The sequence below is a fragment of the Oryza brachyantha genome, chromosome 5 (assembly GCF_000231095.2).
Source record: "Oryza brachyantha chromosome 5, ObraRS2, whole genome shotgun sequence".
In the NCBI taxonomy this organism is placed as follows: domain Eukaryota; kingdom Viridiplantae; phylum Streptophyta; class Magnoliopsida; order Poales; family Poaceae; genus Oryza; species Oryza brachyantha.
In genome coordinates this window covers 823,318-838,298 of record NC_023167.2, presented here as the reverse complement: position 1 = coordinate 838,298, position 14,981 = coordinate 823,318, and the positions used below count along the sequence as shown (strand labels likewise).

At 37.8% G+C, this 14,981-nt stretch overlaps 2 protein-coding genes across 2 annotated transcripts; one reads left to right on the top strand and one right to left on the bottom strand.

Annotated features, from left to right (window-relative positions):
* Positions 1–9,342: 9,342 nt before the first annotated feature.
* Positions 9,343–10,749, top strand: LOC102719491 (UPF0014 membrane protein STAR2). The gene has a single exon (XM_040524443.1). The coding sequence runs from the start codon at positions 9,582–9,584 to the stop codon at positions 10,431–10,433; it is 852 nt and encodes a 283-aa protein (XP_040380377.1). The 5' UTR covers positions 9,343–9,581; the 3' UTR covers positions 10,434–10,749.
* Positions 10,750–10,890: 141 nt separating this feature from the next.
* On the bottom strand, positions 10,891–12,077 carry LOC121054542 (glycine-rich protein DOT1-like). The gene is made up of 2 exons (XM_040524577.1): positions 11,788–12,077; positions 10,891–11,655 (listed from the first exon to the last, which is right to left on the bottom strand). The coding sequence occupies exons 1-2, from the start codon at positions 11,981–11,983 to the stop codon at positions 11,306–11,308; spliced, it is 546 nt and encodes a 181-aa protein (XP_040380511.1). The 5' UTR covers positions 11,984–12,077; the 3' UTR covers positions 10,891–11,305.
* Positions 12,078–14,981: the final 2,904 nt, after the last annotated feature.

Here is a 14,981-nt window from a genome sequence, read left to right as displayed (position 1 = left end):
AGAGCTAGGTCTTTTTGATTTGCAGTGCTAAGTGTACTTTGCTGGAGATGAAAGCGAATGGATGGAATGTTCCTAGCAGCTGGACATATATATGGTCCCTGCATATATGCAGCAACCCAACCAAAACACGTTGTACACACTTGCAAACATGTGTACAGCACTACACGCTCGATTGATCTCAGAATGCATTATATTTCTCATTTTGTCCTTAATTAGATTGTATGGTGTGTCTTATAGTACTATGGTGAAATGATACTGTGTACGTGTTTATGACTTTACTATCACCTCCGACCTATAATTTAAGGAGTTTTAGCTATACAAATACATGTGCAATAATATTCATATACGTACACTAGGCTGTCTAAAACTGCTGGCTGAGAATTATCTATGGCAACACTAGCCGATAGAGCTCTTAGCCAGCGGTTCTTGCCCTTTGGTTCTTTTGTATTAATTGGCATGATATTCAAAATACAACTTTGCTAATTTTTTTCGCAGGATATATATTCGTATATGAAATTTTAGAATTTTTTAAACACTATACATTGTTTATATATGCTCATTAAAAAAACTAAGACCAATCTTTATAGTTAAAATATTTATTTTTCCCTTGCAAAAAAGATTTAAAAGATTGACTAGCTCGGTATATATTTCCTTCGTTCTAAAATACAAGCTTTTCTAGATTGATCAGAGAGTAAAGTTGGAAAGAAAATACTATGTTGCTCCTTGATAAACGAGGAATGTGTGGGGTAGAAGAATATGTAATGATAAAATGGGAACAATTTGAATGAGAAGTAATTGATGAAACAAGTAATTAATACTATAAATAGTACTAGAAATGATTATATTATGGGATAAGATTTAAATCCTAGAAATATTTATTTTCTTTTGTGATAGAGGGGCTAGTACAGCTAAGAATATGAATGGCCATAAAGATCCAAACATATTTATTTTTTTCTAGTATTAATGTAGATCATGGTAGACATGTATATAAACAATAAACATTAATCAATAGATAAATCTAAACATAGGCAAAATATCTTACAATATAAAATAGAGGGACTACTACACTACATACACTATATGAGTTATTACTGATGTGGAAAAACAGTAACATAGAATGTAATAAAATACTATCTCTTTCTCAAAATATAAATACTTCCAACTATGTATCTATACATAAATTTATACATACACATATCGAAAATATTTATAATATATATATTCATGTTGCAGTGGGAATCATATGTCATGTATTTATAAGAGGGATATATATCTCTTCATTAATATTTAATATGGGGGAAACGTATGTATAACTTCCGGTCTATTACACCAACTAAAAATCACACAACCGTATTTACGGACACAAGGATTTAAACCGGTAGAGTCATGCACTTATGATTCTATCCACCCCATATCAATGGTTTCTTCCTTTTTAATAGTGAAAGATAAAAAATTGTCTAGAAATTAACTTCAGAACAATTTACATTTAGTACAAGAAACAGTGAATTAAAGAAGGCTAAACGACTAGTACTTGTATTTGAAATCAGAAGAGAGGGGTTGCAAGCAGTAAATTAATCAAGCTGGAGACTTTGGGGTAGTTGACCTCGCCAGCTATACATGTCTAGCTAAAATAGTAGTAGCTAATACTACTGCTCATCAGTAACTGCTAATCAGTGTACACATTAGCAATGAATTGAAGCACTACAAGTTGGCAGCCACAAAACAAATGTTATAAATGAACAGCAGAAGGTACACCCAGCATGCTACTAACGTTGTACTACCATCAGTTATAAGCTAATTAATAAGCTAAGCTCTCTTATTTTTTCTTCTGCTTATGTATAGGCTAAAATTTAAAATTTCAACCTTAAATACTTTAAATTTGGAGTTGATTTTGTTTTTTCTCTAATAAAGTTTATTTTCTAGCTTATTTTATATCACTGAGAACATATATAAATTTTTTATTTATAAATTATTTTTCTTTTGATGCATGTGATAATGACCATATCATGCATAACCTCTCTGCAGAATGTACACTAGTATATATAGTTGATTAATTAATAATCAACTGGGATAACTTAATTGCACGTACTAGTACTACTCCCCCATCCAGTTTGATTATTCTTACAGTTTTGGATAGCAGCAGGATCGACCTTTCAATATTTAATTATGATTTTCTATTAAAACGCTAACAAAATTAAATATTTTTATGACTTATCTGCATTTGTTGTTGATATAGTATTTCTAAAAGTATAAACATTATAAAATTATTAATTGTTAAAGTATTCAAATTTAATCACTCTTATCTGAGACGACAAGAAGAACTATAGAACCACCGGAGGAGAGGAGCTAGGCAGTACTACAAAAGCAGTGTATATATAGGCATATAATGCAATATATATATGTGCAATTAATGCCAGTAAATTAACATCGGTGTATCTCAGTAACTGTAGAGTACGTACGTACGATCTGAGAGGCTCTGTCAGCTACGTACATACATACGCATGACACATGAGTTCAGGCAAATAATCATGCATTTTTTCCACGTACCAGCTGATACAAAGATTAATTATTCTGCGGGTACATAATATAATATGGCCTGCATTTTGGATCATCTGCAGTATAATTTTAATGCATTTCGCCAACACTCGAATAAATACTACGCTGGCTGCATGCAGTAATTATTTGTTACAGTGTAAAATTAGTACATCTCGATCTGCGATCATGTAGAGGATCGCATGGATGCCTTACTAGTTTAGTTTAAATTTAGAGGAACCAAATCCAACAATTAACACAAGTATGAGTTCTCGATTATGTAAGATGTACTTCCTCCATATATATGCGGCGTTTTATTTTAAGAAAACTCAATTCTCATAAATTTTGACTGCTAAGTAAACTACTACTACGCCCTTTCTCCCACTAAAACTTCGTTTTCTTTATTCATTTAATTTGTCCCGCAAAACCTTTTTCTTTTAACATAATTAATGTATCAGAGTTGGTAATATAGAAAAAAAATGGATAAGGGCCTGTTAAAGTAGGACCGGGAGACAAATGTATCAGAGTTTGAAAAAAAAAATACTAAGTCAGATGTATTGGAGTTGGTAAACAAAGTAAAAGGTGATAGGTCACTTAACTTCTTAGCTTTATATTGGTATATGTGTGAGATGTGTTTAAAGATAAAGTCTTCTTAGTCCAAGGACAATAGAAAAGCCCACTATCGGCTCTAAATATAATCCAACTTATATAAAATTGATGTTACAACCGGTTTATACAGTAATGGCTCTAAATACATACTCTAGTATTAATAAAAAAAACATTTTATTTTTGTTTATAGGTCCGATGTGCACTATTTCTCCATTCTCGTGCATGGGCCCGGGCTGGTAGTGTACCTAGACACTTATGCCGAGCAGGCGACTGTAGAAGCGCCAATTTCCTTCTCTCACATCTAATTTATCTCATCCACGTCAGATTAAAGTGACATGTATTGGCAAATAGCTTATCATTGCACTTGCCCTTATAATTGGCTATAAGCTAACGTGAAGAAGAAAAATAATTAAAAAAATAGTGAGGTTGACTCTCATGTATACGTGTATCCCGAACAATGCATTAAATGCATAGGCGAGAAAAAAATATATACGATAAAAAATATAGTCAACCTTATAACCCATCTATTATATGTGTTGGCTCTAAAATCTTTTCATGTCACTGAGAGTTAACATAGAGCCAACTTATATATAATAGTTGCACATAAACATATACTACATCATTAATGTATGATTGTCTCTCATACACATACATGGTCTTTGAGCCCATGCTTACAGCTAGCTGTAAATATGTAGCCCTCTTTTCTTCTCTCTTCTCCACGTAAGTATAAGTATGACATGACAATTTTTACAGCCTACTTATATCATTTATTGTACTTGCTGTTGGTTTTGCCATTAAACTTGCTCTTATATCGAGAGAGTAATATACTCCCTTCATCCCAAAATATAAACATCATTTATAGGATTCAAATTTTGTACCACAATATAAATATTTTTCACTTATTCCTATGATTTTAATTATTTTATTGATTTCAGGGCCAATCAAATGGTTAGAAAGAGAATCTAATCCATCAAAATTCAAAAAAATAACCAGTGACTAAAAAACATATTTTAACATCTTCATAATCTATGCAAACAAACTAGAAATGATTATATTTTAGAATAGATGTATATATATTTAAATGTTATGGATGTATATCATCATATTTGTATGTATTTTAAGTATTTTATGATTAAAACTTTTTGTTTGTAGCTAGATAATATATTATAAAATAAACAAAGTGGTCTAATTAAGTTATAGGTTGATGAGATTGTGTAGAGAATGAAACTAATTCGCCTTAATCATCGAATGTCATTGTACTATATATTATTTAAATTCATCTTAAATTTATCCATTAATTAATGTATATTATTTATCGATCTGGATCCTCTGCAGAGGGCTACAGCAACCGGAATTTGGAGCATTCTTTTGCCATTGGATTAAAACGGATGATATAGATCAAACGGAACATTAATCTACAGTATTTGATATAGTACCTGAAATTACTGTGGCTAAAATATTTTAATACTGTTTATGGCATTTTTTACTGTGCTCCTCACATGAACAATGATCGTAGACAATCCGGACCCATTATTTATACATGTGCCTAGATTCATTAAGCTTCATATAAAATTAGAAAATGCAACGAAGTCTTATCCATGAATCGAAGTGGTATATCTCTCTCGTCTCTAGCTCGATAATAAATTTGTCATTTTGCTGTCCGGCCAGATCGATTGGACGGACGACTATTTATCGCTAGCTAGTGGCCTCTGCTACGTACCACAGTATTTACTTTGCAGCGTAGCTTGGTTGTATAGTACACTAAGTGATACTTATATTGCACTCATTACGAATTTGGACAAGAACACAGCTAATTAATTAATAATAATGCATGTACGCAGACGTGCTTGCGAGGCCGTGAGCCTGGCCCACATGGGCCCAGAAACTGTTCGTGAAGCCCAATAGTACGGCCCACTTATCCTTGGCCCAGCCCAACCACTCTCCCCCATCCCACCGGAACAAAACCCAACCAAACCAAGCGGGGGTAAAAAAAAAAAAAAAAATCCGCGAATCCCCTTCGCCTCGCCTCGCTGCTTCTTCCGCCGCTCGCCGCCGCCGCCGGATCTCGCGGGCGGGTTCTCTCCCGCTAGGTGAGGCCCCCCCCGCATAGCCTTCCCCTCTCTTTGCTCTCGTGATCTGTGCTGTTCTGCGCCTTCCTCGCGATCGGAATCGAGCTGTGCCCGTTTTGTGTGCATGGGATGCTTGTGTCGGAATGGATTGGGGGGACTTGGTTCGTGTGGTGAGCTGCTAGTTCTTCCGAATTTGTCCCAGTTTGTCAGCAATTAAGCTGATCTAGGCATGGTTACTGCTAATGTGGTATGCACGGTGTGAATTTGTGTGGCATGAAAGACATCAGCAGCTGTGCACACTTATTCTAACACTACTTTGATGTTACTGAGTTTTATTTTCGCGGGGATAGTACCGAGTTGTTTTGATCATCAAAATTGATAACTTTGGAGTTCAATTATTTATGATTGGTGAATTAATGCTTGAAGACAATTTGGAGCCAATTGTAACCTGGCATGCTTCACTCTACCTACATTCGTACATATATACGTAGTAGCTTTAAGTTAATGGATGGCTTGAGTGTTTCTGTTAATTCAGTTCATCCATTAGTATGGAAGAGTCTTCAGTCGCACAAGAGCGTGTTCGAATCAACTATTAGGAAATTGTGCATATTAACTAGCGTTGGAATTTTGGCGTGTAAGCAATAGTATTTGGTCAAGCTATCTGCAATTATAATTAAGTCAATTTGATTGGGAACATGTAAAAGTCAAAACTGTACAGAATTCAGAGGAAATGGGGATTACTAGCTGTGGTTCCTTATATGTGGAAGTGAGGGGTATGCTCGCTACTTCTCTGTTTATGTTGTTGTACTTGTGAACTGTACATGGTAAATTAGAGTATGAAACATATCAGCATTTAAGCATCTCTGTGTGACAGATGATATGCATGTGTAATTCAGTGAAGCTTCTCGCTAGTTTTTTCTTCAAAGAGGAAGCTTCTTTGTGTTTTACGCTTGCTTTGGTGCTGCAGACTCCTTACTCTTCATCCTTGCTTCTTTCTTAGATCTCGAGTTTAGTCAGTTGCAACCTAGCCTTTCCCAACAAAAAAGGATATATGATTGGGATAAGGTGACTTTTATCCTTATTTTAATTGTCTGTCTGGTTTCTCATGCTGGCGTGGCAGTAAACCAGTAATTATAATTGCTAAGTTATTATGTTTATATCTTCTGTTTCTTATGTATGATTATGTTCGAGAACTTGTTATTGACCTTGGAACTTGATAAAATCAGAGAAAGCAAACTTCTAGCCTTGTCATTGCTTCAACTGTGTTGTTGTTAGTATGTGGTTATGTGCTTTTTCGGGCTTTCATGTGTAATTGTGAGATCCTTGCTGCTGTTGAACTATTAAACTGCTAGTTGTTGCAAATCATCAATTACAAGCGAAATAAGAAAGTGCTGGTTGTTTACACTTGACATGCTAATTTGTTCCAGGACTACTATAATTCTGTTCTTCCCATGTGATTCCCCCAAAAAAACATACCTGCATGTGCAATATTTTTTATTTATCGGTTCACCAATGGCATGTGCTACTACAGTACTTTGCTTCAAGTGCAGCTACAGGTTGGATAGACCCACCTAGCTGGTTCATAGTTTCTGAGCATATGTTCACAACGTTCTCTTTTTTTTTCTCCCTGCAGATTTAACTCCGATGGGTTTCCTACAGAACACTTTCTCATTGTTGATTGGTACCGGGTGTGGTATCTACATTGCACAGAACTATGACGTCCCAAACATGAAGACACTTATGAGGAATTTGATGGGGAAAGCAAAGGAAGTTGAAGAGTCTTACAAGAAGCCTGGCAATAACAAGGACTAAAGGACAACGAATAGGGCAATGTGCCCTCCATCATGTTCAGTACACCCGTTTAACAGCCAATCGTTTTTAATTTGTGTTTACATTAAGTAACGGAACTCTTTCTACTCTGATCGTTGCTTGTTCAAGAAAACTAGTCATGTACAGCATGGTTGTTGCATATAGACTTGTCTTATGATTCTTTAAACCCGTTCAATTGAATAGATAGCTATATATCTACAGAGCAAAACTGTTGGACATGATCTACAACTATGGATTAAAATATTCAGCACAAGTGCCCTGGTTCTTTTAGGGTCTCTTCGTTTCAAAGGATTTTTACAGGAAAACTAGAGGAATTAAACTGCTTCCTCTGAAATTCCTGTAAAATTCCTGTGAAACAAAGAGGCCCTTAAGGAGCCATTTTCTTTTCCTTGGGTTCATCATGAATATAAATCTCTCCGTTCCGTTTTATTATGTAACATTTTTTGGTCTTGTCTATATTCATATGGATCTAATTCATCTAAATGTATATACTAATCATATACATGGATTAGTAAATGAATCTATATAAGACTAAAAAGCCTTACAATATGAAACAGTGGGAGTGCCTTCATTTCAAATTATAAGATTTTCTAGTTATTTTTAATTTCATATAAGTGCTAATAAATTCAAGATAAATCTAGATTTGAGTCCGAACATCTTATAATCTTATAATATAATATGGAATAGAGTTCTGTTTTATGTTTATACCAAGATATTGACGGGTCAATCTTTTGCTTACTAGCCCTTTTGTCATGTTACGGTTGCATGTGCAATTCTGAGGCCGGGGCTCTGAAACCGACCAGAAACCAGTCACTGTCATCACCGGCTTTGGTTTGGGGAATTTTATTAAAGTCAGATGTCCAAAGTTGAGAATACTCCAGTTGAGAAATGCTCCACCACTACTAGTAATGATCAAATGCCAATCTTTTACAAATGAAATTGTGAAATGATATGCTACTAGCAATCATTTTTTTTGTTGGTGTTGGTGAGGAACTTCAGTGCAAGAATCCATGGATCGAAAAACGGGTGATCGATTTTCAACAGAGGGCAGAAAAAGATGAGGGAAGGTGGAGTCTGGAACCCATGGATTTGCTGCTTCTCAAACATTCATCATTCTTTCACTCAAAATCCAGCAGATGTTTTCGGAATAATTAATTTTTTGTTACTTTGTCACCATTAGAAATGGTGCAGACATATTTACGTTGGGCTTTTTTTTTTTCTTGTTCATCTTTTCTGCCTTGGACTTTTTTTTTAATCATTGAGAGCCCACGGGCCAATCATTTACATGTGCAGTGGAAGTGCAATGAAACGACTTTCCATCGTGCGATCTGATACACGTCAGGCACCACTCACCACCGCACCGAGCCGAGCAAAGTGTTCCATTCATTCCGGCATATGTTAAGAGTTTTGTCTAAATATTGCCGAGTAAATTTAAAGATATATAAGCAGAATATAGGATGTTTTGACTTCATTCTAAGTTAGTTTTATTAGTTTGACTAAATTTATAAAAAAAATATAGTATTGTTTTCAAAACAAAGAAAATCTGTATTTTGTTATAAAAATATATGGTAAGCAATTAATATATGTAACGATAGATTCAATGAAACTAAAATACTAAAATACCTCCTCAGTTTAAATGGTAAGCAATTAATATATCATATATTATTTATATGACGCGAAAATATAATCATGCAAAAGTTCTTTTGAGTAAGAATATACTAACATTAATTCTACATATAGACAGTATTTTAATAGATTAATTATTGATTAAAGCCTTGTCGTACATAAACAAAAACAAAATTTCAAAACCGATGGATGGTTTTCTTTTCCCTTAAGAGTTCATAGGGTGACAATAGAAATCCGAACAATTTTATGGTACCATGATGTACCATCATTTTAATGTAAAATTTAATATCTCCTAGTACCTAAAATTTTGGTATCTCTTAGTACCTACTCAAGGACTATAAGAGCAGTTACAATAGCAAGCTATAAGCCAACTATAAGTATATTTTAAAGAGATAAGAGAGGAGAGAAGAGAAGTGGACTACTAATTTATAGCCAGCTACAACACGGACTTCAAGACACAATATGAATATGACATATGAGACTATATATTAATATTTTATAGATAACTATTGTATTAATTAGGTATTAAATTGATTATAGATAAATTGAAGCTACTAATTAGCTATGCTATTGAACTTGCTCTAAAATTACTCTAGAAATCCAGGGCAGGAGACAGAGGCAGAGCAGACAGAGCATCCTTCAACTCTTCATCAACTCACGATTAAACTAATAAAATTGGGTCACTGCCACGTGGGCCCCACTCATCTACACGGTGCCTTCACCACGTAGCACCCAAACGCCACCGCCGCGAAGCCGAGAGAAACACCGCGAAGAAGAAGAAGGCGTCGCCTTCCTCGCTCGCCGCCTCCCCCGCTTCCGCTCTCTCGCCACGCCACCAACTCCTCCTGGTCGTCTTCTTCATCTGCGCGCTTCGCCTCGCCTCGCCTCGCTCTGGAACGCGTGGTCGATCAGACGATGGAGGGCGTGGCGGCGCTGCTGCAGAAGATGCTGGTGGTGCTGGTGCAGGTGGACCCGGGCGCGCCGGGGTTCTGGCGCGAGTTCTTGGTGGGCATGCTGAAGCCGCTGGCGGCGACGGCCGTGGTGGGCATGGCGGTGGCGCTGAGCTTCACGCAGCGGCTGGGCCTGGAGGGCGAGATGCTGTACGCCATCGCGCGCTCCTTCCTCCAGCTCTCCGTCATCGGCTTCGTCCTCCAGTTCATCTTCACCCAGAAGAGCGCCGTCTGGATCCTCCTCGCCTACCTCTTCATGGTCACCGTCGCCGGCTACACCGCCGGGCAGCGCGCCCGCCACGTGCCGCGCGGGAAGTACATCGCCTGCGTTTCCATCCTCGCCGGCACGGCCGTCACCATGTTCCTCCTGGTGGTGCTCAGCGTGTTCCCCTTCACCCCCCGGTACATCATCCCGGTGGCCGGGATGATGGTCGGCAACGCCATGACGGTGACCGGGGTGACGATGAAGAAGCTCCGGGAGGACGTGAAGATGCAGCGGAACGTGGTGGAGACGGCGCTGGCGCTGGGCGCCACGCCCAGACAGGCGACGCTGCAGCAGGTGAAGCGGTCGCTGGTCATCGCGCTGTCGCCGGTCATCGACAACGCCAAGACGGTGGGGCTGATCGCGCTGCCGGGCGCCATGACCGGCCTCATCATGGGCGGCGCCTCGCCGCTGGAGGCGATCCAGCTGCAGATCGTGGTGATGAACATGCTCATGGGCGCTTCCACCGTGAGCAGCATCCTCTCCACCTACCTCTGCTGGCCGGCCTTCTTCACCAACGCCTTCCAGCTCAACGACGCCGTCTTCTCCGACTAGCTAATCAACCATGCTTTTTTTTACTCTTTAATCACTACTACTACTTAACCAGTAGTAGTAATTAGTGGAGTACTTAGTAGGACAACTACTAGATGATGAGTTGTTGTAAGTTTTGAGGTTAATTTCTTCTTCATAATGGATTAATAAATCATGTGTCTTTTTGTTTTCTGTCTCTGATTTGGGTTGGGATTAGCAGAGGACAAACTTTCAGCTGATCCAAAGGATTAATTTCTCTCTCACACAAACACAAGTGTGTCAGCCTTAAACTTTCAGGTGTTCTTTATGGTCTTCAAGATGTAGCAACAGGCACCAAGGTGTACAAGTTGCAAACATATGCAGTGGAGTGATTTCCGGCCACCATTTCACCGGATTATTGATTTGAACACAACTTTCTGAACAATCAAATCACCACTGTCAATGAAAAGTGCAAAGCTTCAATTGACAAAACCACATAACATTGAGAGCAAAATTAATTGTGTGTGATAGAACACGCATGGAGTGTGATTAGCACAGTAAACACTCGGTTACTGGAGTAACTGATTACATAATATGCACATATATTGTAATCAAACAGACAAACCAGAGCATCAAACTATGGAGAAAGGCTTCTCCCAACCAAAGCACTATCACAAACCTATACACGGATGAGATTTACTCCGGTTCAACAAAAAGTACCTCGAGGTACCGATATCTCGAGGTATCAAATTGTTTTTTACTATTGGATCTAGTTCTTAGTAGGATGTGTATTGTTAGATCCAACGATCAGAAACGATTTGGAACCGCGAGGTACCGAGATATTTTTTTTTTGTTACTTTTTATTAGACTAAAGCAAATCAGATAGATCAAGTAAGATAACCTCCAGGATTTAAATATTAATGGTGGCCGCCGTGGCCGTGGTGGCCGCCATAGAATCCTCCGCCATGGTGGCCGTGGCCGTGACCACCTTCGTAGAATTCGCCGTGGTGGCCGCCGTGCCCGTGATGGCCTCCATAGAATTCGCCGTGATGGCCACCGTGGCCGTGGTGGTCGCCATAAAAGCCGCCGCTGCCATGGCCACCGTAACCGTAACCGCCATGGCCACCGTAGCCGTAACCGCCATGGCCCTGGGAAGAAAGCTTGTGTGCACCGTACGCCGCCGCGGCGACGGCTGCACCTGCGCCTAGCATTGGGCCGATGTGCGCTCCTCCTCCTCCGCCGCCGCCGCCATGGCTACCCCCATAACCTGCACCACCACTTGACGACGGTGAATTTTGACGCAGTCGACGAAGATAAAAAGCTTTGCAAAGAATCGCAACAGCAACACAGAATCGAACGGAGGAGGACTGGAGGATGAGATCGATCGAGGCATGCATACCGTGGTATGACGCGGAGGAGGCGGGGTAGCCGGCGGGAGGACAGCCATAGCCAGCCGGAGGAGGAGGAGGATACGCCATGGCCGGCGGCGGGTAGTAGACCTGCTGAGGAGGATATCCATGGCCGCCGCCGCCGGCGACGCCCTGCATCAGGTTGGAGAAGAGCCCCTTGTCTTTCTCATCCTTGCTCCCTTCCATTGTCGTCGATCGTCTGATCGAGCTCAGCTCAGAGAAGCTATCCGATCAAGAAAAAGAAACAAAAAAAGCCGGAGGAGAAAACCGATGGCCGATCGAACTGATCGGCCGGAGGATGAAGAAGGCGTGTCCGCGTGGTGGGATATATATATATATGCGACGCGAGCGACGGTGGCGGCCGGGCGCGTGGTCGGAGAAGGTGATCGCTGAGGCGACGCGGCTAAGGTGGCCGACGAACGTGTGGATTCGCCGGAATGGTGGACGGGGTGATGCGGCTCGACTTTGACGTTAACACGCGTACACTCGCCTCTACGAACACACGCGTACTCCTGACTTAGGAGTTTTTTCTTTTAACGATTTTAAAACATATCTTGAGGTATCTTTTAGAAAAATTGGTACATTGAGATATCGTAATCTTGTAATAAAAAATTTTATATTTTAAAATATTTTTTAAAGATAGTTAAAAACCATAACTTCAAAGTTAAAAATACCGAAGAATGACCATCGTGTACGTTGCCCCTAAATAAGAGAAGTAACTAGCATAAACTGCATGAATTTCTATGTGGCAGGTAACTGTAAGTATCACGGTGTTAGAGTTTTATAAAACCATATTATTAGCGCATTATTATTTAATCCACCATAATTCAGTGTTATAACTGACATGTTAAATTATGTTAGATTTATAAGTTATTTTATACAATATACATAGCAATTTTACCATCCTAAAAAGGTACCGGGCACGGTAACTCATAGGATCTGCTCAAGGATGAAAAAATGTCCACATATACAAGTCATAGAAATAAGATTAATCATTTTTATTTTGTTATAGTACCATGTTAAATTAGTTAATGGTGTGGCTTTGTAAAATTATTTATAATAATATTTGTCCGTCTAGGTGCAACTAGACTCACTGGAGAGGGTATTGGGTAAATTTTACCAATATCCACTTTTTAAAAAATTATACGTACATAAGCTAAATGGGTATTACCCAACGGGTATGGATAGCCAGTAAGTTAAGAAATATATGTGGGTTCCATATACATAAATTGATCAAAATTTGTATAAAGTTATTCTTATGCATAATAAATCATCTACCAAATTTCAGTCAAAATTGATAATTTTTTATAGTGTGAACATGGGTTTGAAAATTTTAGATCCAAATTTATAAATACTAAATGGTTATGAATAAAGCAGATAAAATGGGTAATACCTTCCTCATACGCAAAATTTCAATGCGTAATTATCTTTTTACCCTCTGTCCTAACCAAATGATACGAGTATGAGTATGGAGGTGAGTAATAAACAACTGGTGACAGAGCTAAGTGCAATATGCCAAGCCCTGTGTGGTTTTATACAACTTAGACCACATGCATGTGGTTTTATGATATTTATTCATAAAAGAATAATTAGTTATAAATACGAGCAATTATATTAAATTACATACTAAAACCTAAGTATACATATTCCACCATAATTTATAAGCAACCTAATCTAATCACGCGTGGCTTTTTCAACGCATCTGATGTATAAAAGTGGTAAATTTACTGTCACATATCCTTGCAGTGATAAAAAAGTTAAAGACTTCTTTACCATCCTTGAAATGGTACTTTTAAATACTATAGGCTCTATCGTTTCGCAGTTGTAACTGATTATAAGCTAAAATTTAAATTTTAGAACTTAATTTAGAACTTGATTTGTGGTTTTTTCATTATGGTTTGTTTTGCATATTTCGCTTTTAAATCGCTATGGACATGTATATAAAAGTTTTACCTATAAATTATTTTTCATTTGCAAAAACACGTTTTCGCTTATTCCACCAAAAAGCGAAACGATGGGAGCTATATTTTCTACTGTAAGACAGTACCTTTAGGTACTAAATATCTCAAGGTGTCAAAATTTATTGTCTAAAATTTGACCTCAAAGTACTTTATCAAGTAATGTAAACTTTTCGAAAAGTTAATTATTCTAATTTTTTTACCCTAAATGCCTCTTGGTATAGTACCTTGCAAAGGTGATAACACTCTCAATTAGTCAAGTTACAATTTATAATTAGCCGAACCTTTTATACTTTTGAGTTGTAATTAAAAAAATTATCTATGCATAAGTATCGTATTCTTGTTATTGGACATTGATCAACATGGAGCACTCAGAATATGGTAGTACTTGTTGTAATTAAAAAAAGTAAATTTTGATTTCGGCCATCTTTTAATACTCAATTTTACTTTGGATAATCTTTGAACCTATGTTTTTTACATTTAGCCGGAGTAAATTTGCTATTGTTACGTTTTGGACCACCCTGAACAATTTTTCTAGGCATATGTAACCTCTATTTTAGCAATATATGAAATGCACGAATGAAGTTCAACGGTGTAACAGAGCTAATGTGTTTGAAGTTATTGATATCTATTGAAAATTATTCAAAATGATCTAAGCCACAACAATGACAAATTTATCCGAACTAATAAAGTAAAACGTTATGTTTAAGGGTGATCTAAATTAAAAATTGGGTAACAAAATGTGGCGTAAAGTACAATTTACTCATAAAGAAACATAAATATCGATATCAGGGAAGCCCAAACGGTCGAAACCATGGAGTCTGATTATCAAAATATGTTCCATTCGTAAACAACGAAACGAATCAATTATATGGTGTTTTAATATACCAGAAGTGTGTATGCTCTTGTTAAAGTCGGTGATGAATCTTTTACTTTACTATGGGTGGGTTTAGGCACCGTTTGTTTCTGGATGGAAGGGCAGAGGTTTTATTGCTTTTCGTCAGCATGTCTTTTAAACGGTTAAAGATGTGCTTTCTTCACAAAACATTAAGTCTATGCAGAAAGATTATTAATAAATATATATATATATATTCTCAAATTTTTAATAGCTAATACTTAATCTCAATCGTGTATGGATCATCTTACTTTTATGTATCACTAAAAATCCATCTAAACACCCCGAAGAATAGTGCCCCACGTGTAGCACAACCATCAGTACAGCTGAA